The sequence below is a fragment of the Corvus kubaryi genome, unplaced genomic scaffold, assembly GCF_017639235.1.
Source record: "Corvus kubaryi isolate FWS band 111438036 unplaced genomic scaffold, C.kubaryi_AGA036_p1.0 37396, whole genome shotgun sequence".
Classification (NCBI taxonomy): domain Eukaryota; kingdom Metazoa; phylum Chordata; class Aves; order Passeriformes; family Corvidae; genus Corvus; species Corvus kubaryi.
Window position 1 is genome coordinate 9,046,111 of NW_024581135.1, and position 27,970 is coordinate 9,074,080.

The following is a 27,970-nucleotide window of genomic DNA, read 5'->3' on the forward strand; positions in this document are numbered from 1 at the left end:
TTGAGGTCTTGGGAGACTGTCACGGCCCCATGTAGGTTAATTACAGAAAGGGAATCATATCCCCCAATAATCGACTGTCAGTCCAACGCAGCTCATTCTTTCTGCTGAGCACTAGTAAACTGGGGAGACTGATGTCTGAGAGCAGACGTATCCACAATCCCTTATGAGGGCCAGCTGGTTTTAAATCTTCCTGTCCTGCAAATCTTTCTGCTTGAGGATATTCAGTAGAGAGGGAGGTGTATGTCCTTCCTTCCCTGCATTTCCAAGGAGTGACTTTCAGCCAGCTGAGCAGCTCAAGGTCTTTTCCCTGCAAGATTAACCCCTGGTTTTTGCTTGTCTGGATGTGTGAGTGCCTGCTTGCATGTATGTACTGCTCTTCAGGATTTGGGGCTGTTTGTGCACTGAATAGCGTGATGTTATACTACCAGACTTCCAAAGTGCAAATGTTGCCTTTTTAATGTGAAGCTTACCTTGGAGATAAAACAACTGTTTTCAGAGAAGTGTCTGACCTTGAACATGTGTTTCCTATTTTGGTACAGAATGTAAATATAGAACTAACTATTTTACACACATTTTGGCTGGATTGAGCTATAAGGGCTAACTTGTGTTATTTATGGAGCAAAAATTTCCTTATTTTACTGTTTAAAAAAGGTATGTCATGCAACAGAAGAAAAAACTGTTCTTCAATAAAATATCTGTAGAAAATTAATTCTTCTTGTCCTTTTCTTTGAGAGTTGATGATGATTAACTGCAAGAGTAAGTGCAATAAAGGACCACTATTACAACAGTCATTTATTTTGTGAGAACGTTGAAAAATGACATTGTATCAAGTCTGCATATTGATCACTTTATTAAACTGTTATTTGATACACTTTGAATGTAAAATATTCTATGTTATTATTAACTCATACATGACTTATGAGAAATTCAGCCTGATGGTGAAGGAAGGAGGTTCCTGAATTCTCTATCCCATCCTCATGTATTTGGTACTTCAAAACTGTGCAATATGTAAGTATTTTTTCACTTGAAGATGTTAATTCCCTGCTTTGTGTGAAGGATTTGGCCACAATTCCCATTTTAGTGGAAGGAATGTTGGTGTTCCTCCGCAGAGCCCCGAGCTGTTGGCTGTGACTGGAATCTGAGCAGGAGGAGCTGAGCTACCTTTGCTGCTGTTCAGCAGGATCAGGGATACTGCAGCCGCTGGTTTTGGTACCTGAACTAGCTTTGCTAACTGTGAGACTGAGATTTTTAAATATATTTGTAATTACAATACATTACTATATATATATTACTCTGGTAAATGTGAAAGACCTATCATTCCTCTAAAACGAGTTGAAATTAGTTTATAATTAGCTCATTTTTTTTCCTCTAAGCGCTATGACAGTAAGTACATAGGTTTAAAAAACTTGCCTTCCTCTCTGCTATTTCAGAAAATCAGATAAAGCACAGCAAAAGTAGGTTACTCTTCCTTTTTGTTTGCCTTCTTTCAAAAGGGTATTAAAGCTTATAAAATGTGCCACTGTTAATTTTGTAGATGGTTTTAACTCTGAAAAACATCAGGTACATAAAGCTACCTAAGTACAGCTATAAGGTTTAAAAACTTCAGTGTTTCTAAAATGTATGCCACTGGTAGCACAATAAAAAAACCCTGGTCTATGAACCCAGTTTGTGTTTAAAATTCAGAACTAGATGGAGATCTCTCTCCTGGAGTGTAAGATGTGCTGTTTGAGCAGGATCAGGACATGACTGCAGTCTGGAAAGGCGTGGGGAGCTGCACCGGTGTCAGACCAGTGGAGTTTCCCAGTGCCGCTAAAATGCAGCCTGGTTTGAAATGCCAGTTTACAGGAGTTCTGTGCGTCCGTAGCGGTCGTGTCCATACGTGTGTAAAAAGTCAAGTATCACAGAGGGTTTGTCACCCTTACTTGTTGCCCCCTCAAAATATCAGCAAGTGCACGAGCTGTAAGCTGAACCCTGGATACATCTCCCTGTCAACCTCCATTTCTCCCCTCTCAGCTGGTACCAATTAATGACAAGGATTTGCTGAGAAAATCTGATGCTAACAAAATTTCTTTGGTTATTCCAGATTTTGTTTTTTCCTGTATTTTAAAGGAATACAGTAAGTTTAGTCAGATTACTACTGAGGATTCCTAGTGTCCCAGATTTGAAACAAACAATACACCCATCCCAAACCTCTTCTCCTTTTCCCCCACTCCTGAAACTTTTATTTATACATCTGATGAACATTCGTGTGTGTCTGAGCACAGTAATAGTACCTGTTTTTCCAAAGAAGCTTATACTGGGAAATAAAGGAAGGCCTAAATGTCACAAAATACAAAACATTATTTGTGTTTGAGGGGAATTATGGAAACTTGACATTTGCCCATGTGATTGCATCTAACTGCTCTTGAATTTTTTTTTTTTACTATTATTTATCTATTTGGATTAGTTCTTTGATTTTTCTGCTTTTTGTGCCATTCTGTAAGTAACAGCAGGCAAAATGTTGAGGTTTACATGAGCTATTGAGTTCTGTTGTGGAAATTACAAGGTTACAAGGGGAACTGTTTTCAGTCAACAAGAAAAGAATTATTGGGAAATACCCATGTTACTAACTCAAATCAAATACTGTTAAGTTTTACATTTGTTTCCTATTCCTTAGATATAACGTTGAAATTAAAGGCAGATTTTTTTATCCCCAGGACAAGGGGAATGAAATACATTCTTTGCTGCTTTTACAGCAAGTGTGACATGACCTGTTTCTTTACTTCAATTGCCAGGGAGTGGACAGAAGTCCCAGGAAGGTGAGAATTCAGCCAGGTGAGGAGAAGGGATCTCTACATGTGCTCTGGGTGGTTCTGCAGGCATATGATGAAATCCTGGATTGATTGACCCTCGTAGCAGATCTTGTAGACTGTTGTAAATAATGGAAACCTGAAAGAAGCATGTAGTAATTAAAATAGTTTATAAAGTTTATATACACATTTCTATTCCATTTTAATGGAAAGAATTTTTTTTTGTTTTGTTGAAAGTGGAAAGATTTTGTCTCTCTTTGCAATATAATTTTAGCTTGGAGGTGCCTTTACTGGAAGACTACGTAGGGCAATGAAGAGGATCTAAAGAGGGGCAAATCATGGGAGCAACAGCAGAGAAAAGCTGTTTTGGAGACAGAAATCCTATCCAGTATTTTTTATTTAAAAACAATCTTGAATTGCATATCTTCTTTTCCTGCTGTGTGCAAAATGGATATATTATTTGCAGTCATTACTGGTATTTAAAGGACTAAAAAGAATGAAAGTGTCTAATGATTTTCTTTCCTTGGCTTAAAGGATTCTTTTCCTTTTACAAGCTGTCTTAGTCATTATGTGGTAAAAAATGAGTCCACTGAATGACTCGGAGCTGAGCATGTAACCAAATGCAATTATAGGATAATTATTAGATCAAGCTGTGATTTAAAGCTACTGTCAAAATGAGCTTTCCTTTTCTCTCTCATTTTTGAAAGATAATACCACTTGAATCTTCTGTATCTGCTCCAATTCTAATAAGTTTTTAATTCATTTAGCAGTGTTTGACTTCTCAGTACTGCTGATGTATGAGAGGGAACGGGATGGAGGGAAGTTTAGCTTTCCTGTTGTGTAAGTTGAAGCAAAGATTTGAAATTATAATCTTACATCATCCCAAACAATTAGAAGTACTTTTTACCTCAGCAGTATTTGTGGCACTAAAGCATTGATACCAGCACATGTTACCTGTTCAATGCATGTAAAAATCTTTGATTACAAATATGATCCTGAAATTTGTACTGAGATAACCAAGTTCAGGTTTGCACTGAGAGCAGGACTGCTGCAAGCTGCAGTGGTGATATACTGAGAACAAGAAACCCTTTGGCCCATAAGTCATGTCTGCAAGTTGATTCTGTGTATGGCCTTCAATGTTGTTTGAGGGATGGGGATGTCTGGGAGGCTTCTTTATATTATAATTTCTCTTTTTTCCTGTGTATGGGCCATTCAGTTAAGAGTTGGTGATAATCTCTTTGGGTCCCTTCCAACTCAGAATATTCTGTGACTGTTTGCCTTGCTGTTCCAATATGTGATCTCACATTGCTCTGTCTTCTATTAGGTACTAACAGTATCCCCTGAACCAACTCTGTCTGTGGCTTGTTTCTTCTAATACTGCTCAGCCTTCATCCCATTCAACTGACCCTGGCTATGAGGAGTCAGGCCAAGCTCTAGCAGTGGCCCAAGATGTAGAAACCAGTTGTTGCAGAAATGAACAAGATAATTAAACAGGAGTACTGTTAAAGAGGTTATGAATCACTCATAATTTGCTGTTGATTTAGTTGTTTTTTTAAATCAAAGCACTTACTTATCAAGCATATTTTTCTGTTTCAGAATCTTGTAGACTTCGGCTGAGGTCTGAGGACCTTGCAGCTTTTGTCCATTCAGCATCTCATTTTCCAGCTCCTCAATGGACTAGAAGAGAGAAGACCAATTACTTGGATCAGAGGGGATACTGCTGTGATACCAGCAATTATCAAGAAGGTAAACAAAATAATGATGCCTTTGTAAAACACAGAAGGACTTCTTCATGCATTAGAGTAAAATATTTCAAAATCCTCACTTTTCCTGTGCGAGCAAAGGCTTCCGCTACTTTTCTGTTGCGTCCCCCGTAGCAGGTGGTGATGAGATCAGCGACCCCACAGCTTTCCAAAAAGGTGGCTATTGACACTGGTCCCTTGCAGAACATCTTGGCAAAGGCCACCATCTCCATGAGGCCCAGGCGTATCACTGCTGCCTTGGTGTTGTCACCGAAACTCAGTCCATCGCAGAACCCCGCTCCCACCGCCACGATGTTCTAAAAATGGGCCAGTGCAAAATACAGGGGAGGGAAGGAAATGGTCAGCCAAGGTGTGCAGCTCATCAGCGTGCACCAAGCTCTAAGGATACCCCATAAATCTCTCTTCATCAGAACAAGGGTCAATTTCCTATGGCCATGAGTTTATCTTATAAAAAAACAGGTCAGATAACGTCAAACAAAAGTCACTGGACTTTTATAAGATTTTTATAAAGTATCTACTGTTACTCCCATGGGCAAAAGCCAAGCAGCTTGTTTCAGACACTAATATTGTCACCACGTAGCATGTATGCAATGTGTCTTGTTTTTCTGCTAGTTCCAAGTTGGATCTCACTGACCTTTCTATTTAACTATTTTAAATATCCCACACAGAGTCATAACTTTCTAGGTTTTCTTTGTGGGTCTCTGATTTGAGCAGGCATGGATTCTATGTAGATGCTGCAGTAAATCAAATTTTAGGCTGACCTACAAACATCAGTAGAACTGCCTTTGTCTACAGCTCTAAACAAATCTCTCAGGATCCTAAACATCGTCACAACTCCTCTCTGCACACTTCCCTTCCCACCTTCTGCACGCTTCCCTTCCCACCTTCCAGTTCCCAGCTCCTACATAAGTCCCTAAATAAGTGTAGTTCACTGTATATGAATAATATGCCACCTAGTGCTACCATTGGCATGTTTGCTCCAGACATGTATATATCCCAGTGCAAATGTTTATTTTTTTTAGGGGTTTTTTTAGCAAAGGCAAAACCAAACCAATGATTTCAAAAAGAACAATGATTTATCACAAAGCAGAAAAAAACCTCTCTCCCATCTGTTCCTGCCACCAGTTTTAGTCTGTGGCCAAAGCATGGTGACATGACTCAAATTAGACCCCATGGCATACAGAGGACTCAGGTGAGGTTAGAATTTGGCCCTAATAAAACATTGGCTTAGGAACACTCACTTTCAAGGCTCCGCAAAGCTCCACTGTATCAGAGTCAGGCACCACAGTAATTCTGAAATTGGGGGTCTGCATTAGTTCTTTAAAGATTTCCCCTTGTGTTTCATTTTTGCACCCTGTGGGAAGGAAGGATGAAAGTTAGACCATTTTTACAGTATTTCAGTGCACGCAATTAACCTGAAATAAGGTTCCAGGAGCCACTTCAGCTTTTGTGATCCCAGTCCCAGGGTGTTGCTAAACCAGAGATTTGTGCAACAGCAGGTCCTGCTGCTCGATGCCAGTGTTAAGTGTAGGCATCTCCAGGGCGCTGATCAACATTGCTTAATGACACTTTTAAGCTCTTCAAAGTGGATACCCCCTAATGAATCTTTCTGCCTGAGAAAGCGTGTACAACCACAAACCTTGCAAAAGACATTATTTACAAACCATCTCCTGCAGGACAGTGGTATAATTTCTGCTTTGAATATGTAAACCTGTGTCACTGCTAAGTGCTATTATGGGGCACATATGACTATTGCCCAATTAATTCCCAGTTACAGGGGGATCCACAGATGATGAAATTGAAGGTTGGCACTGCTAAAACCTTTTTCCTACCAATTCTACAGAGTTCATGTGTCATGTTGTTACGGTGCTCAGCCAAGGAGAGCCCTTAGTGCTAAGGGGACTGAGGTTTGCCTTGGCCCAGAGAGGCCATGGCCAGCTGGGCAAAGGCCTTTGAATGGAGTTCCACTTAAGTTTTGTGCAAGGTAGCTTGGTTTCCTTCAGGGGGAGCTCAGGTGTGAGTTTTACTAGCCTGGAACACCACACTCTGGTAGCTGGGACGTTTCTCACCATCTCATGAGAAACTTTAGGTTTGCTTCTTGTTCTTGTTCACAACACCATTTCTCTTTGAGGTGGCTGTTTCTGGACTATGTGGCTTTCCATGAGGACAAAGGTAAGGGGCAAAGCTCTTTGCACAGTCATCATCACAGCATGGCTGCAAACCAGGCCAGCAGAAGTTAAATTCCCCCCAGGAGAATTAACATAGCTCAAGTCTCCTAATCATGTCTAGTCCCATTTGTGCCTAGTTGCTCTTCCAGTAAATAATGTCCAGCTGGTACAGTTTGCACCATTACTGTAACATTTGCAAGGCAAAGGAACATTATTGCAACACAATTTATTTTTCTTTTGCCTTCCCTAGCTATGGAAGTATGTAACTTTACTTTTGACTGACTTTAAAAATCTCTGAGTTTTAAAAACTGCTGAATGAACTTGCCAAATTAGGTCAGACCCAGTCCTAGGAGGATCTGAGGCTGTGTCTTGGCAAGCAGTTCAAATGGGCGGGAGGAACAGAATGTTTCTGGCTTTTCTTTTCCAAACAAAGAAATTTGAAGATGGAGAAATACACCTCTGGGAGTGTGAGCACATAGGAGCTTCTGATTACACTTCTCTGTCTAGACTGGATAGTGTATCATCTGCTGATGTGCTCTGTGTTGAGCTCTGCAGACACAAAAGGTGGCCCATACCAACTTCTACAGAAACAGGATTAAGATGTGATATTTTCAATGGATTAAATTAGCTCTCAACACTAAAACCCACTGTCAGTTTGAATCTGACTCTTTCAGCACTGAACTCTCAGAAAATAATCCTGGCTCCCTGAAGGAGCTCAGCCGGCACTGCTCCACTCAGGAACCACCTGGGACCAGTCACATGCCCGTGCTTCTTCCAGAGGTTATCCTGTTGCCCAGCCCCAGCTCTAATTGGCTCTTTGCAATAGTTACCAATGGTGGTTTCACAGAACTTCTCATCAGCCACTTCTTTGGCTATGTTGGCCCCCATCAGCACACTGATCTCTATTTTCAGTTGCTCTCGAATGAGGTCAGAGATGAGCTTCAGGCCATCAGGACCCTCATCAATCCCCTGAAAAGATGATAGTCAAAACCAGGGTATTAGAATAGGAAAATGACAGCAGCAGAGCACTGGTAAAGCAGAAAGTGTTCTATTGCCTGCAGCTCTCTGGTTTTATTTGGAAAAAAAAGGGTCTTATAATCACTAGTCTTAGCCATTAATACAAATGCTCTAGGTTTGTACTTTGGTAACTGCAAATTCAAGGCAAGCTCAGGGAGAAGGGGTGACAGTCAAGGTAATCCTGCAAGAGGCCTCACATCCAGTGGTGCTGTCCTGAGGCTTTCTTTCTCTGATGTTGTATTTTTCCTTTCAGTTAAATTTCTGTAGTACAGGATCAGACCTTTAAAATTAAGTCTATAAGAAGTAGCTTTTTTGCAAGATCTAAGTATTAATCAGAGTGCTTTTTTGGTGTTAAGGAGTATTCTGAAGTCTCTTGGGTTTTTTTAAGCTAAAGTTGCAGAAATTTCTTTCCTCTCCCACCTTCCTCTGTCCTGCTTACTGTTGCTTATGAGATCATTTTTATAGAGGGGAAGAGCTCGTATTGAAGTCTGAAATCTTGAATTACATTTCTCTCATTACAATTTTAAGTGGGATATCTCCTGTAATGCAATCAAAAGAAGTGATAAGACTATATTCCTATGCTTTGCCTCTGGCTTTTAGTTTGACAATCTCTTAAAATATTAATTCCTTTTAAGATTATGATAATCTGGTACCTCTCTAACCTTAAAAAGAGATTCCTCAGTTCCTGCCAAATGAAATTGCTTCAGTTTTGCAAAATCATTAATGTTATTATGCCATTTTAATGCTGCCAAGAGCAGCTTTAGCGTGTACTTGGAAGAGGCACTTTGACTCCGAGTTCTCAGTTAAGAGTTAACTGAGGCTGTAGTCTGCTGAGTATTTTTTCTGGCAGCAGCACCAGATCTTTATGCATCCCTCCCTCTACTCATTTTCACCTCCATGCTGGTCCAAGTGGGAGCTGATCCAGACTAAACATGACTGGCAAGGACAGATACTCGTAGCCTGGATAGGTTGCCCCATCCTTCCCTCTCCATGGCCATGAGAGCAGCAGAAGGGCTGGCAAACCAAAGGGCAGGTTTTAACTCTTGCAGAAAGAAATGCTCATGTTTATGCAGAGCATGCAGCTGAGGGCTGCAGCTCGTACCCTTAAGTTGGAGCTGTTTATTTACTCCATATTGATTGGGTTCTGTGTAGAAAACAACTTACCTTGATCAGGGAAATCCCAAATGTCCCAGGTTTTATCTGTCCTGCAATCTGCTCACAGATTCGTCCAATAAATTGATGTGGCAGAACAAACACTAAAATATCTGCCCCGTTTGCTGCTTCAGCCACATCTGGCACAGCCACCTGGGACAAGAGTGACAACCAAAATGAGCCCAAGTTAGGAATCCTCAGTCCTTGCATGACACCATCATGCCAAAGACATGGCATATGCAATGAAAATGTCCTTAATTTTAGCTGGCCCTGTGGCATAGCTGCCAGCTCTCCATGCGAGCAGCTACAGATCTCTCCTGAAATATCCAAAGCAGCTGAACTATTTCAGGGTTGAATTTTTTATAATTTTTTTTTATTATTTAGCCCTGTGTGGATAATCTGTGGAAGATTATGTACTTTATAAATTTGCAGTGTCCTGGGAAGCCCCTTTGCTAGTTCAGCTTCATTATCTGATTTCTGATGATAACTGACCAACCCCATATGGTTCTTCTGGAATGAGTGGTAGCACTGGGGAGCACAGAAGAAAACCAGGGTGGTGAGACAGAGGTTCTTCTGAAAGACTTCAGTTTCCATAGGTTGCCAGCTGAGTTACTGAGGAGTAAACTATATCAAAAGGCAGAGATTATCATCATCTTTGGGCAGGTTTGTGTCTTTGTTTTAAATATACAGTAATTTTCCCAAGAGTTACAAAAACCTATGCAACATTCTTAAAGACTACCTAGCTGTATCTTCCTCCAAATGCTGACATTGTTCAGAACAATAACTCAAGCCAGGCTACAGAGGCAACAGCAAGTGAACTTGAGCCTGCTAGAAGCAGTTTACAATAGGAGAAAAAGTCACTCTTGGATGCAGTCTTGGAGCACACACCCTTAAGTAAGTGGGATTCCCAGCAAGAAAATCAGAGCTGCTGCCAGCCAGGCTGCTTCTCTGGGAAAACAGCAAAGTGGGAGCAGGGCAGAGGCTGGCAGCACTGCACAGGCTGTGCTCCTGTCTCTCTATAGTGCTGCAGAGCAATACAAGGAAAAGCTGAGCTTGTTTGGTTTTTTTTTCTTCTCAGTTGGAAATGGTCTGAGGATCCCTCCAGGCTCTACTGCAACCAGCTGATTTCTGCTGGTGAAGCCTCAGGCTTTGCTCTAGACAGTGTGAGGCTGGCCTCAAGGGGTGATGGCAAACCTGTTGGTCTGCGAGAGGGCTGTAAAAATAGCAGTGACAAGTCAGTTGTAACTCAGGAGAACTGTGTGCCAAGTTCAAACACCAGGAGTGCAAATGTGCAATCACAGCACAAAATGGAATACTAAATATAGCCACTCCCCAAGCAAGGAGACCTACCACGTGCAGCATTTTAACTTCCCTTTAAAACTGCAACTGTTCCAAAAATGTGGCACTACTCACAAAACAGTAGCATTTGGCAAAATCTTGAACAGCCAAACCCCCTCACCTCGCTTGCTTCAGTAGCAGTAAATTATCTAAGACGATTAATTTAAGTAGAGATGTGTAACCTGCTATTTTAAATGTCCATGAAAATAAATACCTTATATTTTTTGATGGAATCTACAGCATTATTAACTACAGCTATCCTGAAATCACCCATGAGCTCATAGCTCATTATTCATCTCCTTGTAAGCCACAGCCTGTGCTTTTGATATCTCTTTCAGAAGAAAGGAGAACAGTAGCTTTGCCTGTTTTTCCAGAAGATGCTGTGAGTTTGAAATATATCAGCTCTGTGTAGACAGATCTCTGCCTGCCATTTCTAGAGTTGTGCTGATCTCTGCCAGGGAGGAGGATGGTGTGATACCAGCACAGACACCGTTGGTGTTTGAAGTTGCACGTGACATAAGAGACAAGCAGAAATCACAGAATTATATTCCAGGGAGTTGTAATGGAGTGAGTTAGGTGACAAATCAGAACAAAACAGTGAATTGCTTCCTATTTTTTTTTCCAGATATTGCCTCCCTTATAAAAAAATTAAACAAATTCAGTGATTTTTAATTTTTTTTCAACTTACCACATTGTGGGGTATCTTGTATCCAGGCAGATATTTAACATTTTCATGTTCCTGGTTGATGATTTCTGAGAGTTTTCTTCCATTAATGATCTCTTCAAACACCCACATCTTGACAGTGGGATCAAATCTGTTGGAATTCTGGACATTTTGGCCAATGATTCTTGCTATGGCTGATCCCCTTTAGAAATAAAAAAAAAAATTTAAATAACTAAAAGGGGAAAAGTACTTTTATTGTGAATTGGAAACACAAGTTACTTTAAACATCATAACTCATAAAAAGCCTGTGCTATAAAGCTGTCTAGGTGCTTATGACATTTATCAGAAAGCTTTATCCACTACCCTCCATCAAGAGCCCCTCAAGTTTAAAAACAGAGACAGTAGAACAGGGGGAAAATATAATTGCAATAATGGATCTGAAGTAATATCAAAGGTTATAGAGCAGGAATGTGATGTACCATCAACAACACTAAAAATACATTACCTGAGATTGAAATCTCTCTTGGTCCTCAGATCATTCTGGTTTTTGTCAAGATCAATAAATGTAAAATAATCCAGGTGGTAAATAAGTGCTGAGCAATCTTGCTGTGATAGTCTTTGTGCATCTCATGTAAAATAGATGCATCCCACTTTCCTATCCATAACCAAACACTTGCAATAAGGATTTTACATAAGAGCTAAATCCTTGGAAAAAAAACAAACAACCCTTCAAGCTGGTGGTTTCTCTTTACTTATTGTTCTAATTAGCACTGTAACAGGACCTGAGGATATTTTAACCATCCAGTTTACTCATCTTGAGTCATGTTGAGCATTTTTAATTTCAGGTCAGACTATAGCTCTATTTCCCCATCATCACTGCAGTCTTTCAAGCACTCACATGGCAGGGGAGAATTAAAAACCCCACAGAAAATATTGGAAGTATTGCTAATGCTCTTTAAATTATTTGGGCAAGAGGGGTGATTATTTTTACTCCTCTCTTCCTTCTCTCCATTTTAATGCTACTTTGATCTCTCAAGCATTGGCCATTTTATTAATACAAGTGAAAGAGAAGCCCCAGTTGCAGCACTCTTGTCCTCTGACCCACTTGTAACAAGGAGCATGAATAGGATTTAGGTGTGTTACGTGTTCTGGAACTGATAAAGTTCTTGGAGATATCAAAGACAAAGTCCAGGTAGGTCTGTGCTGTTAATGATGCAAAGGGAAACCACTTTGTAACTGACACTCCTTGGCTTAGCCATATTTTTCGTGTAACAGGTTTACATAAGGTTAAATTGCTCAATAACTAATAAGGTCTTCTAAATAGGTAATTAAGGTCTTAATCTTTAATGATAAAGAACCCCCACTGAGATGAGGTTTCACTTTACTCACTGTTGGTTATATGCTCTATTCTGAGCTGCTGTAGTGCTTTTTTATTTAATAATTTAGTTTGGGGTTTTTTGTTTGGTTTGTGGTTTTTGTTTTATTTTGTAAGGGATTATTTGGTTTGGTCCTTTACAATATTTAGGGAAATGTTTTAAGGGTGAACCTTTACTGTAAGAGTTCTGCTGTTTTGAAAGAAAGGCATGCAGTTATATCATACATTCATATTATTTATAAAATTGCTTATACTCTGGTTCTCTTGCCCTGCTATCAACAGAGAGCACATTCAAAGCTTGAGCTGAGGATGAATTTTGGCTCCATACAAGAAGTGTGTATTAATAAGAAAAAGGTTTGGTTTTTTCCTAAACTTGAGATATAAATTCATTGTCCGGGTTGTCCAGCACAACCCAGATGATGACCTTAGACCTCAAGCCTACCCATAAAAATAACTTTACTAGCTAAGTACCAAGACCATATGATTTTCTGTTGGAAGATGCAGGCTCTAGCTCTAATCCCTGAAATCCTGAATGGGACTTGCAACTCTCAGTAGATAAATCTGATCTTCTGGCAGAGCTGTCATTGCCATTGTGCTTGGATGTTGCCCCCCAAATCTTTACTTATATATAAGTTATCAGTGAAGACATCTCAGGCATAAAAGTAGCTCCACTAAAATACTCCACATAGTATTTTCCTTTGGTTTCTCTTTAGATGGATGAAGATTTGGGGGAGAAAGGATTTAATGTTTAAAAGGCATTGAGCAGTCATCAGGGAAAATACCTTGCCACAAAACCATCAAACTGTTCAAAACCTGATGCTCTGTTTTATTTAGTCCATTTAGAATTCAGTCACTGCTGGTCAGCCTCAGGAAGATGAACAGCTTTGTCTGTGAAGGCAGTGTTTGGTAACTACACAGGCTTGGCAAAAGAGGGCTGTTTCTGCAAGCAAAACCAAGGATGCTCACACAAAGATTTTATCATGATTTATTTTTGCCAAAAACCAATTCAGTGAAGATTAATGGAAGGTAAAGAACTCCACTTAGATAATTTTAAAAACCAAGTGAAAATTGCCAATCAGATATTTTTTCCCAATTGTGTTAATTCATGTTGGAAGGGATCTACTTATGGCTAAGGGGGAAAAAAAAGCTTTGTCTTTATACAGAATAACTTAAATAAGACCCATTATTTACATCTGTGAATGAAACTGTTTGTAGCATACATCAGATCTGTTGAAAAATAGAGCTTAGTGAAGCCTAGGAAGCAGCTGGTCTCTTCCCTCTGTAAAGGGTAGGCAAATATAGTTACACCATTCCTAATAGCTTTTCTGAGGAGGTCTTAAAGACCTTGGTGGTTGCAGGTCTCTTCCATTCCCCACTTAGCCCATCCCAGGACTTTGCTATCCTTAACATAGAAAGATCCCCCTCAAGTTTAACCCAAGTCTTTCTTACCACAGGTAAGCCCATTTCTGTTCAAGAAGGGTGGAATATTGTTGTTCTCCTTTAGATGCTTGAAGATGATGTCTTTTTTCAATCGCAGCCAACCACCCAATTTTTTAAAAGTTATAGTATTGCTCAGATTGAAGGGACCATGAGAGGCCTCCAATGGAGGAACATCACTGAGTTTAGATGGGTTGCTCAGGGCTTTATGCAGTTGAGTCTTGAAAACTCCCTAATGACCACCTCCTCTCTGGGCAACCTGCCCCAATGCTTTATTGTTGTCATAGAGATTTTTCTTTTCTCCTCTCTTTATGTATTGAGTCAGAACCTTCTCTGGTTCAATTTATGACCACTGGCTCTTGCTTTCCTTCCATGCACCTTCATAAAAAGCCTGGCTATCTGTCCATGTTGAGGACCAGAACCCAGTTCAAGCTGGATCTTTGCTGAGAACTGCACAGTCCAAATGAATCTAAGACTGGGAGAGCTTTTGAATACTGAGGGGCCAGGCAGTGAATTAAACCTCTGTTTTTAAAAGCAGATAACTGAACCATGATTAATGTAAACACAAACCCTCCTGCACCTACAGGCAACCACAAAATGCAGTGCAGCACTTGCTTCACTCAATCATATCACTCATGAGCCCCCTGGCAGTGTTGACTTAGCAAGTCCCCGTGACCTGCTGAACTTCTGCAGCTGACATGAGCTTTTGCAACATTGCTGTGTCACGTGTCAACCACAATTCTGAGCTGCAGGAAAGCCTCAAGAGCACGGATCTGAACTGCCACCCAAATATTCATGAGGAACATAAGAAAAAAAATGTTTGCCAAAGGTAAATATTGTATTTCTCTGAAGCACTAAAACAACCTGTTCTGCCACCAAGGCTCTGAATAGATGTGATTCAAACATCAGAGCACAATGTTTATGTCCTCCCTGAGGATTTTAAAGTTGATGTATATGGCAGGAAGTAAGAGATAGGGCCCAGGCAGACAGGCAGAATGAGTAAGGAGATGGTATTGAATGGGCTGGGATCTCAGTATCTCTGTGGTATAGCTCTTTCCAAGTTTGTAGGTGCATGTGGAAAAACAGGACTTTCTCAAGTACAGATCTGAATACAACTAAGTGACTTTAAATGATGTCTCGTGGGAAAGGGACAGCCTGGGAAAAGCAGGAGGTCCCTGCTTGAGGATGCAGCAAGAGAATGATGAAGTTTGTGACTGTAGGCTGACCAAATGTTAAAAAAAATTTACTCCCAAACATGCAGTCGTGGCTGTTGATGGCTTGGAAGGGACAATGAACTGCCTGCACAGGAAGGTGAGGGAAGAGAAAGTGGCAGGGAGAGGGATGCCTTCCCTGAAATAACATGGTGAAAGTAGCAGTTGAGGAAACAAATGATGGGGCCAGAGAAAGCCAGAAGTGTGACAATGAGGTCCAGAAGACTTGGCTGTGCAGTTCCATGTGAAAGGCTGTATCTGAGAGATGTCATGCACAAAGAGAATGCCTGTTTTTACAAGGCAGGAAGGCAGAGAGCTGTGCTTTTACTCTGCTGTGTTCTCAGCAGCTCACAAGTAACCACTCCCTCGCTTACTGACTCTTTTGGCATTCCTTCCACCTAGCTGTCAGATATTTTTTAAATCTTCAGGAGCTTGCTCTCCTTCTACAAAAACAATCGCCAGAACTACCTGGAGGCTGGGTTTGCTAATCCCAAATACATGCACATGCATGTTGGTCTGTTTGTTTGTGCTCAGAGTACAGAAAGCGTAAGAAAAGTAAGATGCAAAGTCCTGTGAGATGGGTTTACTGGTCTTACTGGGGTCTGTCAGGCTCAAGGAGCACTGGAGACCCACACTTTTGTCCAGGCTAGAAAGGACTGAGCAGCAGCAAACATATTCTTAAGAATGAGGATAAATAGGAGACATGAACACAATGCTGTGCCTGCACCAAGATGCAAAAGGACACACTGAGGAGGATGGAAGTGAAAGGTGCCAATACATCGTGGCTTTAAAAGAAGCCTGTGCTCCTGTTCCTTCAGAGGAACACAAGCAGCATCACCGCCCTCCTCACTGCTGAATGCTTCAACCTGAACTGCCGGGGCCCTGCCGCAGGCACACACAGCGACAGCTGCAGCTCCGGGCCTCTCTGGATTCCGTCGCCAGGCTTTAAGCGGCGCACACACCTGGGGTGATTCGGGAGCCTCATGCCTTTCCAGTTCTCACTGACTGGTGCATCTCTCGGGGGCGCTGGTCCCTGCCCAGGCGCCCAGAAGCCGCGGCAGGAGGGGGCCGGGGTCGCGGTTTCAGGACCGTGGAGACGCTCCGTGCCCCCGGCCCCGCCGCTCCCCGCACCGCACCTGTTGCGAAGCCCCCGGCCGCCGCGGCGGGAGGAAAAACCGAGGAAGGAAGGGGGGAAAGAGCAGAAAAAGGGAAAGACATGAGGAAAAAATGGGAGGCGGGCAAAGAGAGAGCCCCCCCGCGCTGCGGCACTCACCAGTTCCCCGAGCCGACGATGCAGACGCGGAGCGGCGGCATCCTGCGAGCTGTGTCCCGTCCGCGGGGCTCGGCTCGGCGGGCTCGGTGCCTCCCGCCCGCCAGCACCGCCCCTGCCGCCCGGCCCGGCCCCTGGCCATGCGGGAAGGTCCGCCCCGGCCCCGCCTGCGGCCCCGCGGGATGCTCTGCCCGGGTCGGTCCTTGCGCCGAGGGCTGCTCTGCGAGCGTCGGCTGGGAGCGGGGGGATTCGGTGCCCTGGAAGGGGGAATGGGGAAAATGGTGCCATCTCCGAAATGTACGGGGATAAGGACCTGCGTGGGGAAAGCGGGAAGCCGTACGCTTCTTGTGGGGTGGGACCTTCCTGCCCACCGGCAGCCCCAAGGGTTTCGGTAGGATGGGTAACGTGGCAGAGTCTGTGAGGGACACAAGCTGGCCCTGCGGGACAGTGAGGGACATCTCAAGGTCCCACCTGCCCTGCCCCACAAATAGTAATGGTTTAAATCCTCTGGTCACATAAGGAACACACCAAGAAAAGGCTATGAGTGCATTTGCAGAGCCAGATTCAGCTGATAAATCCTGAACTATATCACAGCTCTTAATATGGGACATCAAATATAAGCTGTCTGCAAGGAAGGACAAAAAGGAGTGTTGGTCCTTTTCTCCTACATTGTTTAATCATGCATAACACCCTACAAATGACCACATTTTACCTCTCAGCCCTCTAGTACACCCTGTCTCCTTTTCAAAGCATCCTTCTCTCTCATTTTTGAGCCAAAGTACTGCATTTGCCACCTTTCCTGCTCTTGGACTCCTGTTTCCCCTCATCCTGCTGTGCCCAGGCTCCCTTCTCTGCTGGGGGCCTGGGGGCTCAGCAGTGACCACATCTGCTGCCCTTGCCCCAGAGTTTGGCTCAGTGGGTTCCTGGCTCCCTGAGATGTGGACACCTGACCCTGTGATTCCTAGAGGGAGGCTGGCTGCCAGCCATGGAGAAGCCTGTGGGTGTTTCTGGAGGTACAGATATGTTCATCTCGCCTGCTGTCAGCTCCATTGGCTCAATTATTTGGTGCATCCTCACAGTGATGACTGTTTGTGGACTTTACAAAAAAAAACCAGGGAAAAATCCTGCAAAATAATATTTTGAGAAAATAACCAGGATAGGTTGCTGTAAAGGAAGGTGTAGCTGGGACCCTAGGCATGTATGAAGCCTGATGGGGATTCTGCAAGATGATGCATTACCTGCAAGCACAATTTGAGCACAGCCAAGGCACAAGAGCCTTTCTCCAGTTCCAGGTACATTTCCTTCAGTATCCTGCTTGTTCACCATAATTTGCTTTTTCCTCTCTGTGTCCCTTCATTCTCTTCTCCCTTTAACTCACCTTTGCCTTGAATAGAAGATCTAAAGTGGAGGTGAAGAGTAGCCATCATCCTTCTTGCCTTGTTCCTCTGCTTGTTGCAAGCTCTTCTGTCCTGGTGAGTCCTCAGGCCCCAAGGGGGGACACACTCACTGAAGCACTGGCTTCTGCAACTAGTGCATGCCACAGAAAACATCAGTGGTCTATATAATACATAAGTATTGCAAACCGTTTAGTGGGTTTTTTTCTAAAACATGTGGAAGATTTTAATTACAAAGCACTGTATCAGTTTGACTTATGTGGCCTCCACATTGCAGTTACAATGACCATTTGGTGGGTGCAGATAAACTGGCAGGGGATGAGCAGGCAGATGGATACTCTTGTGAAGAGCAGAGGACACAGTCTGGACTGTGAATGCACACATTAGCTTATCCATCTGTGACACTAATTGGCTGTGGAAGTATATAACTTGTGCTGCTGCTGAGCTCTCCTCTGGATTTGTGTGCTCACTACTCCATGGAGATGGATAGGGAAGCATTCACTCCCCAAGGACCGTTTCAGGTGGTCTGCAGGCAGTTTTAGCCGTCAGGTTCAGCTGTCAAGGCTGTCTCAGTGGCAGTGTTGTGTGAGGCCCCGAGAAATGGGTCCTTTGTCAGATTCCAGAGCCCCGAAGCCACAGAGCACACACTGGCGGGTGCTGACGACTGTTGTTTTATCAGGCAATGGGAAGGATCTCCTCTTTCCCATGGAGGCTTCATGTTTGTTTTTCACATAAGCCCGGGACTGCTAGCTCTGATGTGTGAGTCATTGGTACATAACAGACATAAAAGCTCAGTGTACATAAAAGGGAGGCTGAAGACAACCCTCTGAAGGCCACCCCCACCCAAGCTCACCTGATCTTCCATACCTAATGGGTCATGCACAAGACCCAGAGATTACACAGCTGAACTGTTTTCCCCTGCAAACAGGAAAACCTCACTGTCAGTGCAGCAAAGCCAGGGCAGCAACAGGAGTTTTTGCTGAGCCAGGTGTGGCTCTTCCTATAGTGGCAATGCAGTCTTTGAACATCCCAAAAAATGTGACTGAGAAATGCCAAACTCAATATCGCTCTTAAGACTGGTTAGAGGTTTTGCCCCCTCTTCTACTGAGAAGCTGTTTTGAGACCATTACTCCTCTCACAGTGAGAGCCCTTTTTCCTGTTTCGTATCCAACTTGTGCCCATCTGCTCTAGCACAAGTGCTGTCTATAAATGTGAACGATTCTTCTTCCCTGGTGCTTATTCTCCCTCTCTGCCTGACTAAAACCTCAAATGTATTTACAGAGAGGAATCAGATCCCACCTCACTGTTCATTTTGCCAAGCTCAGCAAGACATACTCGCTTAGCTGTTCCTCTGGTTATCTGGATGTCACTTCTTTGTACCTGTTCCAGGACGAATTCAGGCTTGCTGAGCACCAATAACCTGAATGATGCCCAAAAATTTCAGCTGAATTTTACCCAGTGTTTTGTATCTGTTTATTGTTCCTGAAAATACAGGGCTTGCTACATGTAAGACTCCATTCTAATAACTACACCGCACACATGGTTCTTCCTCTTCTGTTGTTCATAGTGGATAAATTCTAATTTACAGCAGAAATGTTACCAATCTCTCAGTACATGTCCCTCTACTATATGCTGTTACATTTCTTCCCATATCTGTTATTAGGGCATAATAATGATATAATTCTTCCTTTAGGATTTCCTCTCTATTGAAAATATCTCCTAACTTTGTTGTTAGCAATTTCATTACCTCACTCATAATTTTTTGCATCAAGCTAACTAATGAAATTACTCAGATTTAATGATTACTCCAGTCCTACAATTTTGCTCTCAGACCCATCAGCAGTTTTCACTCTCAATTCTGTTCTTTCATCATTTTATAGTGTTTATGTTAATCCTCATCTTCTTGAGTTTAACTAATGATTATCTAGGTAATACCGAATCAAATGCGTTACCAAAGTCCAGGTTGATAAGATTTATTATTTTTCATTTGTTCTGATATGCTATTATCTTATCAACGAAAGACATTGAGCTAGTCTACATATAATGTGCCTAATCTACACTTTAACACATTTTCTGCTTCCGTTCATGTCTTTTTTTACTCATGGCTAACATTTGCTCTAAAAAGCCTAAAGATATCATTGATAGAGATTATTCCGTATTCAGAAGTGAAGGGTAAAGAGCCCTCAAGTTTTGTGGCTGTGTTACACAATAATTTCCATATCCACGCCCTTTAGCCTCTTAAGTGTGCTGACTCTGCTCTCTGGGGTTAGTTACATTTTTTTCTTTATGGAGTCTGAAGCAATATATTCCTTTAGCTTTTAGGTATCTGACCTGATGCTGTTGTGGGCAATGCTTTTCTTCATTTCCTTTGCAATCATGCAGTAAACCCTTTATGTCCTTGTTTTCTTTCCCTGTGCAGGTCTGGTTTGTTTGGATTTTGAGTCGTACCTTTAATTTGGATATTTGAATGACAGTTTTTTCTGCATATCGGTCCTGTCTCCTTTTTTTCACTAGATTTTCTGCATATTCCTGAGATGTCCTGCACTGTCTGCATCACAGTTCACATCCTATGCAAGCATCTGGAGCTACTGGTAATATTCAGCCTTATTTTATCTGATCTCTTTGGAGAGAAGTAAGATTTAAGGAGCCTCTTCTGTCTTGTGACTACTTGAAAGCAAAGCAGAATATGAATATTGCACTCCCTAGGGTGATGATCAGATAGCATTGCTCCTTGGCATCTTAAGGAATGCAGGCTTTGGAGTTTAGGGAAAGAGGAGCTGAAAATTGAGGTTTGTGTTTTCATTTTTCCAAGCCTTGTGGGCTGATGTCAGCAGGACTCACACGTTCAGTTTTCTCACCTGTGAAGCTACAGGTCGAGTTAAGTTTGGGGTAGGTCTGGGGTGTAGAACAAGGGCTCCCAATATCAGCCTTGCTATGTGAGAGGAGCCCACCTGCTGTGAGTGTCCAGAGAAAGTTTCCCCTGGTTGGGGCCTGCAGGCCATTAAAAACCTATCACTTCAGCACTACCCAAAATGTAAGTGCCATGCCTGACCTTCACCTTACACTAGACAGCCTGGTGGACTTAATTGGCATTGGGATTACTCGGATATCATGGGCCTTTTCATTTTCCTCTGGAAAATTTTTGCACCTAAGCTCTCCCTGAATTATGTTCTAAACAGACTTGCATGGTTTTAAATGCATATATAAACACTAAATTATTAAGCTTAATTACTTTTAATTATAGGTAGTAAATAATAGCCATTTATACTGAGGTAGCATATAATATCTCAAAAAGACTCTTCCAGGATATTAGGTACAAATAAACAATGTCAGTTTGCATCCCTAAAAGTTGACAGCCTAAATTGCTTACAGATTTACAGCTTCCACATGGACTTCTTGCAGTGTGTTTTTACTCATTCATGGGATCTAGAAAACATATCAACAGTGAAGTTTTGACTCCACTCATTTCATTTAGTTGAATTTTCTGCTGCATGTTCTGATTAGATTATATAGGAAGAACTTTCTTTTTTTCACACTTAAGTTAGTTCTCCAACATGGTACTTGGCAGAAAATGAGACTGGATTTTAGCCGTATAGAAATCTACATAATTCCAAGCAATGTAAGGAATTCAAGCAGAACAGACTGAGAGGCCAGTTGTAAACCATCTGTACTCTTTAGGGCTTTCTGTAATCCAACAGAGAAAGCTTTCAGAGAAAGGACTATAGCAGAACTGAAAAATGCATTTGACAGAAGAGAAACAGTATTGGTAACTTGGAGTTAAATTTCTATAAAACAGATATCAAACCCCAGGCAACAGACCAACAAAGACTTTCCAGAATCCAAATATGTGCACTCTGTAGGCAGCACAGGCTGCAATAAAAAGGAAGGATATAATCTGGAAATTAGGAAGTAAATCCTGAATTGGCTAGAGTGTGCAGGTAGAAGATCTGGTGATGAGAACAGCTCGGAATCAGTATCCCTCAAACAGAGCTCAAATGAAAACACAGCAGTCAAATTAGGGATGATGTAGGTTTGCCTATAAAAATTACCAAGTGCTTTGGCTTGGTTTCCAAACTGAACTTGTTAACATCGATTCACCTGGAAATGGCATTTGTGACTGGGATAACAAGCATCAAAACATGATAATGGATATCTACAGCAGATGGAGAGATTCACATGTTGCCATAGAAACCATGCAGGAAAAGTGTGTAGGAGTAAAGCATGGCACAGAAAAGCATCTGGGAGAAAGGGCTGAGAGCTGAACTTACTCAGCAGCTCTTAAGGTTAGATGACACATTAATAAAAACAGCAGTTTCTCAGGATATAGAGAATCAGAGAGGAAAGGAGTCCTAACAGTGAGCTGCAGAACAGCTGAAGGCAGCAGTGCCATGTTGTGCCATAGTGTGGAGCAGAAAAAGTCTGTAGAGAAAGGCTGGAGATGGCCACGAGATGGATGAAAAAGCTGGGAAGACCCTCAACCAGAACCACAGCACATGCCCCCCTGTGCCTGATGAGCACACCCAGACCCAGGGGGGTGATAAGGGCACGTGCATTTCTTGGACTCCTCTCCCAGCAGCAAGTCCATGGAAGGTAACCCAGCTTGGCTCATTCGGTGCCTGCTCACTCTCTCCCCTGCAGAGAACGTCTTGGGCAGTCCCACAGTGCTTCAGAGCTGACTCCTCTGTGAGGGACTCACATGTGGCAACATTTCCTGAAGAAATCAGGCCCTAAGCAGACGAATGTGTGGTTTTAATTCCAGAATTCCCCACACAAAGAGCTTGAGTAGGGGAATATCTGGAGCGAGCTCCTCTTTTACTCTGTTGGGGTGAATGACACGGCAGAAAAGATCTCGAACTCAGGGAGAAGGAGTCACCCAGGGGTTGTTGAGGCAAGGCAGAAGGCAAACCCTTCCATGGTTCAGAAGAACCAGACAGAGGTGACAGGGTCCAGCTGCTGCCCTTTGTGCTGGAACAGCCTGCACTCAGCCACAGTGGCCTGTGAGGCAACACCCTGAGCTCCCTTCCTGCTCACAAGTTGGAGAGAAAAGGGCAAGGAGGCATCCCTGTGTGAGCAGGGTTTGAGCAAGCAGAGGGTTGGCACCTGGAAAAGACCCAGGACACACATCCAGCTGTCAGCAGCAGCTCCATCACACTGCCAGAAGGGATTCAAGGGCAGGAAAAGGGATTGAAATGTGGAATTCATCAATGGTGGGGCTATGGAAATGTCTCAAACTCTGTAACATGGTTATCTCCTGCTACTGCTGCTGAGCTGCATCTCTAGAACAAGCTTTTTTAGTCTGTGTGGGGAGTTGGAAGTCCTCCAAGACAAGTGCTCTGAGGGTTCCAGGTGGCGGGGCTGGGTGGTGGGCAGAACCAGTGGCTGTTGAGCTCTAAAAGATAAAAGGCAGTGTGAGTGTGTGATTGCAGTTTGCCAGTGTGGGGAGGGATGGGGTGGCGTGGGCTTCGCTCTTGTGTGGTGGCTGCAGAGCAGTGTTGCTTCTGACACTTTTGCAGCTCAGTGGCTGCGTGATGAGGATGACAGCTCCAAGCTGTGGCAAGCTGCTCTGCACACAGAAGCATTAAAGAAAAATTACACAGGCAGTAACTCCAAAGAAGCCTCTCCGGAGGCTCCTATCCTTCACTCCTGTTCTTCACTGAGTTCCCAGGACACAGTTGTTTCCTCAGAGGGTGTCTCACAGAGGGGAAGCTACTGGGATTACACTCCCAGCTCCCAGCCAGACCGAGCCTTTGCTGCTGCCCCAGTTTCCATTTCCACGTCAGGATTGTGTAGGGTTGAGGTAATGCTGGACCCCGGAGCATGACTCAGTATAAAGTCACACTGAGTGCTGCTCAAAACGGTGCCAAATGTGAGTGTGAAGAACGTGGGTGGGTTGTGGACAGGGATGGAAACTTTGTAAGCAATGTATGCTGCTGTCATGTATGAGTGTGTTGCTTTCAGCTGGACCTGCATTACAGCAGGATATGACGCATAGGCACTGATAGAGAAGAGCAAGGAAATTAGGGGATGACTGACAGTGATTGAAAAAAGATTTTGACTCCTTTAGACTCCTTAAGATTGGATGAATAACTGTTCAAAGCAAGCACCAGTGCTTCATACATGTTAAATAGCAAAACCAGAGACCCAGGGACTCAGTGATGCCTCTAAAGCTCCAAAATTAAGACATTCTTTCAAAATATATTCACAGTGTGAAGTGCTCTGGTGGGTGAAATAGTTTGTGTTACATTTACCTGACCTTACTGGCCATTTTCACCTATGATCAGGAGAATACAGCTATGTGCTCAATGTGTTGAAGGAGAAAGGCTGTTTATTTTAACCAGATTTCCTTTCTTGTTCTTGTGTCATGGAATCTACAGTTTTATTAGGTAGGTATTGTTTATACTTAGTAAGAATAGGAAGTTCTTTCATGTTCATTATCCAGAAGAGACCAGACAGAAACATTGTTTCCCAGGCTATTCATAAAGTATCAATTGCCTTGAGAAAGAATCTAACCCCAAGAACAATTGTACGATTAAAAAATGCAGATATGAAGCTCCATCAGCAACGTTACTTTTCTGCCATTCCCTCATTGCCTGGCAGCTCCCCCAGTTCAGCAATGATTATGAGAAGTGGCACTTCTCATGCAGTAAAAGCAGGCTGCACTTTTGACTTTCCTTTCCTAGGACTGATGTCATTCCCCCGTATGCCTGTAGAGGATGTAGTTCCCTTAGCAGACAGGAGCAGTAATAATTTTGTCTTCTGTGGCCCAGCTACCAGAGGCAGATCCAGATTTAAGACGGTTAAACTTGGTCTCATCCTAAGATACTACTAAGTCAGGAAAAAAAAATCCTGAATTAGACCAACAAGAGAGTGATAATAAACTTGTATTGTTATATATATATATTTTTAAAATTTGCACTTTTATTTTAAGATGCAGGTGATGAAAACAATGCTGAAATTCAGAGCTTTTACTCTTTGAACTTTGCTGCTCTGAAGACACAATACTCATCTGAAGAAATTTTAAGCATGTTAAATGGCTTTAAACTGAAAGAGAATAGGTTTAGATTAGGTATTAGAAAGAAGTTCTTGACTGAGAGAGTAGTGAGACACTGGCAGAAGTTATCCAGAGAAGCTGTGGATGCCCCATCCCCTGAAAGTGTCCAAGGCCAGGTTGGCTGGAGCTCTGAGCAACCTGATCTAATGGAAGGTGTCCCTGCCCATGGCAGTGGGGTGGAAAAAGGTATCTTTAAGGTTGCTTCTAACCCAGGCCATTCTACGATTCTATGTATAGCCAGACTATAAACTTTGAAAGAAAAAACAAGATTTGTTTTGGTGTTGATCAGATCCTGGGCAGTTTACTGAAATTAACAGAATGATTAGTTGTGGGAAATTTGCTTGAGGATAAAATAAAATCTACTTCAGCTTGTAGCCATATTCAGGCCTACAAGGATTCGATTTGACAAATGTCAATAAACATTTGCTATCCTATTCATGTGTTCCCCCTCCAGATCTGCAGCTCTTCCTGATCTCCTCCTCCAGACCCAGGAATCCCAGGCAGTGGCGAGGCTCTGGCAGGCTGCAGGCAGGGCACAGCTGTGGAGTCCCAGCACTCACCTCCTGCTGCTCTCCCAAGGGCCAGCGTGGGATCTGTGTCATTTTGAGCCACTAAATGATAACCGGGGAAGGAGACTGAGAGCAACGAACTGAGCACAAGTTATAATTAGTAACACCCTAAACTAAAGAGAAAAGGCAGCTGGAACTGTGTAAAGCCCTTAGCAAACATAGTTGAGCTGTCAGCCTTTCTGTGCTCTTCAGCATTTTGTCAATGCCATCTTACGAGAGCCTCTGGTACTGCACATGCAGCACCTTTTTAAAGAGAAAAAAGCAAATGCATGGGGGAAGCAAACCTGAGCTCACCGTGCTCAGGGACTAAATGAGGGGCTGCAGAAATATGCACTAAGGATTGCTGGCTTGTCTGGGGTGTTGGAGATGTTCTGCGTGGAGGAACATCCTACTGACCATCTGTGATGCTTACAAAGGTCTAGCACGGGTGAAGCTGTGTCTCTGCTGGGACTGGTTGTCCTTGAGCAGGGGGGAAATAAAGCACACAAGTGGAACTCTTGCCTGAGTTGCTTTTGCTTCAAATTTTCCCAGGAAAATTTCAGGGTTATTGGCATACATTATGATACCATGCAATTATGTTACATTTTCAATTAAAGTTTCAAGTGATTGGCAGAGTCAGAAGTAACTTGTCTGGAGGGCAAGAAGAGTGCAGTTTTGGCCAAAATTGTCTTTGATAGACTATGTTACTCTGCTGATCTGTTCACCTGTGTGTCCATAGGAGAAAAATGCAGGGAAAAAAAAAACACCTTTTTTTTTCCTTCAGTGACAAGCATGCTCCTAAAAAAGGCAGAAGTGGTCAGTTTTATGTCTGTGCACTGGTAATATCTCCTGTCCCTGTAAGAGAGATTCTAGGTGTAGATGCAACAGGCAATCTACACTGGTCTGCTGGTGGAGATTGTGTGTATGCTTGGCAGGGAGAGATGGATATGTGATAATTTAGAACCAGATTAAATGTTATAAATATATTTTAAAGACACAATGCTCATAATGTGCCATCACCATTTGCTGGCCAAAGGCAAAGGCGTTTTGAATGTCACTGTGAAAGCTGTAACATGCTGGTAGGAGATAGGAAAGCCAGGGCAGCTTTCATGGGGTAAAAAGCTGCTACCAGAGCAGTACTGTAAGTAAATAAATAATTTGTCTGAAATATGTTCTCCTTTAAATTTTTGCTTCTATGTATGATTCTCACATAGGGAATTTTTAGCATCTTCTGCAACACAGTTGTTTACAACATTGTAAGTGTATAATAAGAGCTGGAGAGCGGAGGAGGGAGTTTGGATGAGACATGGAGTGGCCTCACTAACCACAGTCATGTCTGGTTCTGCCTTCCTCTTCTTCACGTGCAGATTGATTAAAGTCAAAATGAGGATCCTCTGCCCCTGATTTTAAGAAATAATGCAGCTGCAGTCAGTGAAGTTGGGGTTGGCCAAAAGCCATGCCTGGCCTGAAAGATTTCATAGAGCCAGACCAATCTCTCCCAGTTAGATATGTCGGCATTCCATGACAGAAAAAATGCAGTTATTGGAGAAAGAATAGGAGGAAAAAATGTGTTTCTTCTCGAGGCCATGATGGGGCATTGCTCAGTGCACAAAGTGCTGGTTTGACCCTGCTCTGTGGGTCTCTGTGACAGTAAGATCCCAGCTGTCACATCCCTGCTCCTGTATGGCACAGCTCGGATCCCTCACTCCTCTCAGCCTGCTCTTACTTTGCAGGGAGAATTCCTGTAGCTCTTATGTGGGAAGATGACTGGAGATAAGAAGATAACTGTATGGAAATTATAGTGGAAAATATGGTTGCTACTCCCCGGATGGAATGTGGTGAGCATCCCCGATCTCCCACACACAAACTAAGGAGGACTAAACGGAGAGTGGAGGGGCTGCGGGAGGGAGGGAGACACTGCGGCCAGCCTCTGGCAAAACCCTTGCAGAGGAGGGAACTTCGTGGTACTTTCTAGCTGAAAACCAAGGGAGATAAAGGAAGATATCCCACTGTTGAATCAGCAACCGTGGTGAAATCACTCTCCTTGGACTGAAACTTATCTCCATCCCGAGGTTATCGCTGGTGCTATCCTGATACCCACCCCAAGGTATGACCACCCCTCACTGAGACGTATGACTAAAGTCACTCAAGCTCCACCTGAATGTGAAGAAATAGTGTAAAAGTTATATAAGGTAGGAATATAAATATAAGTATACAAGTTAAGAAATGGGGAGAAGTTAGGGAAGACTCCATTGTACTTCTGGGCGTACCAGAAGTTACAATGTCGATCGGTGCACCTGCCTTCACCCCCCCCGGAACACCTATAGGGTAAGAACCGTACTTTGTGAGCGCTGAATGATTATCTCGACCTAACTTTGGTTAGGGATTAAAGCTTGTTAGCATGTTGCTTTGAATTAGGGTTACTGCTTTGAGCACTTTTGCGGTCAGATACTATCACCGGCAATCCTCGACCCTTAACGTGCCACAATTTTATTGTTATTCCTTAACCTGTTAACGCGAGTCTTCCCAGGGCGCTGACAGCCTTACGAAACATTAACGTTGTGAGGAAATCGCCCCTTTCTCACGTGACACGCGACTTTCAGACGATTCCGAAGCCTTGCGAGCGCTGCCCGTACTAAAGATGGCGGCCGTGCTGACCCGGAAGGGGCGGCGGGGCCGGGCCGGGTGAGGGAGCGGGAGGGCGGGACCGCCCATCCCGGCGCGGCCGTGCGGGAGCTCGGCCAGCCCAGCGCGGCCAGCCCGGCCCAGCCGAGCGGGGCGCGGGGGTGCCGG

General features: G+C 43.2%; 1 protein-coding gene across 1 annotated transcript; it reads right to left on the bottom strand.

Moving 5' to 3' along the window:
- Positions 1–774: 774 nt before the first annotated feature.
- Positions 775–16,657, bottom strand: LOC121670414 (glycerol-3-phosphate dehydrogenase 1-like protein). The gene is made up of 8 exons (XM_042040566.1): positions 16,188–16,657; positions 10,916–11,093; positions 8,902–9,042; positions 7,551–7,689; positions 5,794–5,906; positions 4,615–4,848; positions 4,360–4,466; positions 775–2,928 (listed from the first exon to the last, which is right to left on the bottom strand). Exons 1-8 carry the CDS (start codon positions 16,640–16,642, stop codon positions 2,832–2,834), a joined length of 1,464 nt encoding a protein of 487 aa, XP_041896500.1. The 5' UTR covers positions 16,643–16,657; the 3' UTR covers positions 775–2,831.
- Between the last annotated feature and the right edge of the window lie 11,313 nt (positions 16,658–27,970).

Bases quoted from the DNA above. Each gene is read 5' to 3' on its own strand.
- LOC121670414 (XM_042040566.1), bottom strand. From the start codon at position 16,642: ATGTCCCTCACTGTCCCGCAGGGCCAGCTTGTGTCCCTCACAGACTCT. The intron at 9,043-10,915 runs GTAAGTTGAAAA...CTCTTGTCCCAG, and splicing joins ACAAGATACCCCACAATGTG to GTGGCTGTGCCAGATGTGGC. The intron at 4,467-4,614 runs GTGAGGATTTTG...TCTCTCTTCTAG, and splicing joins CCTTTGCTCGCACAGGAAAA to TCCATTGAGGAGCTGGAAAA.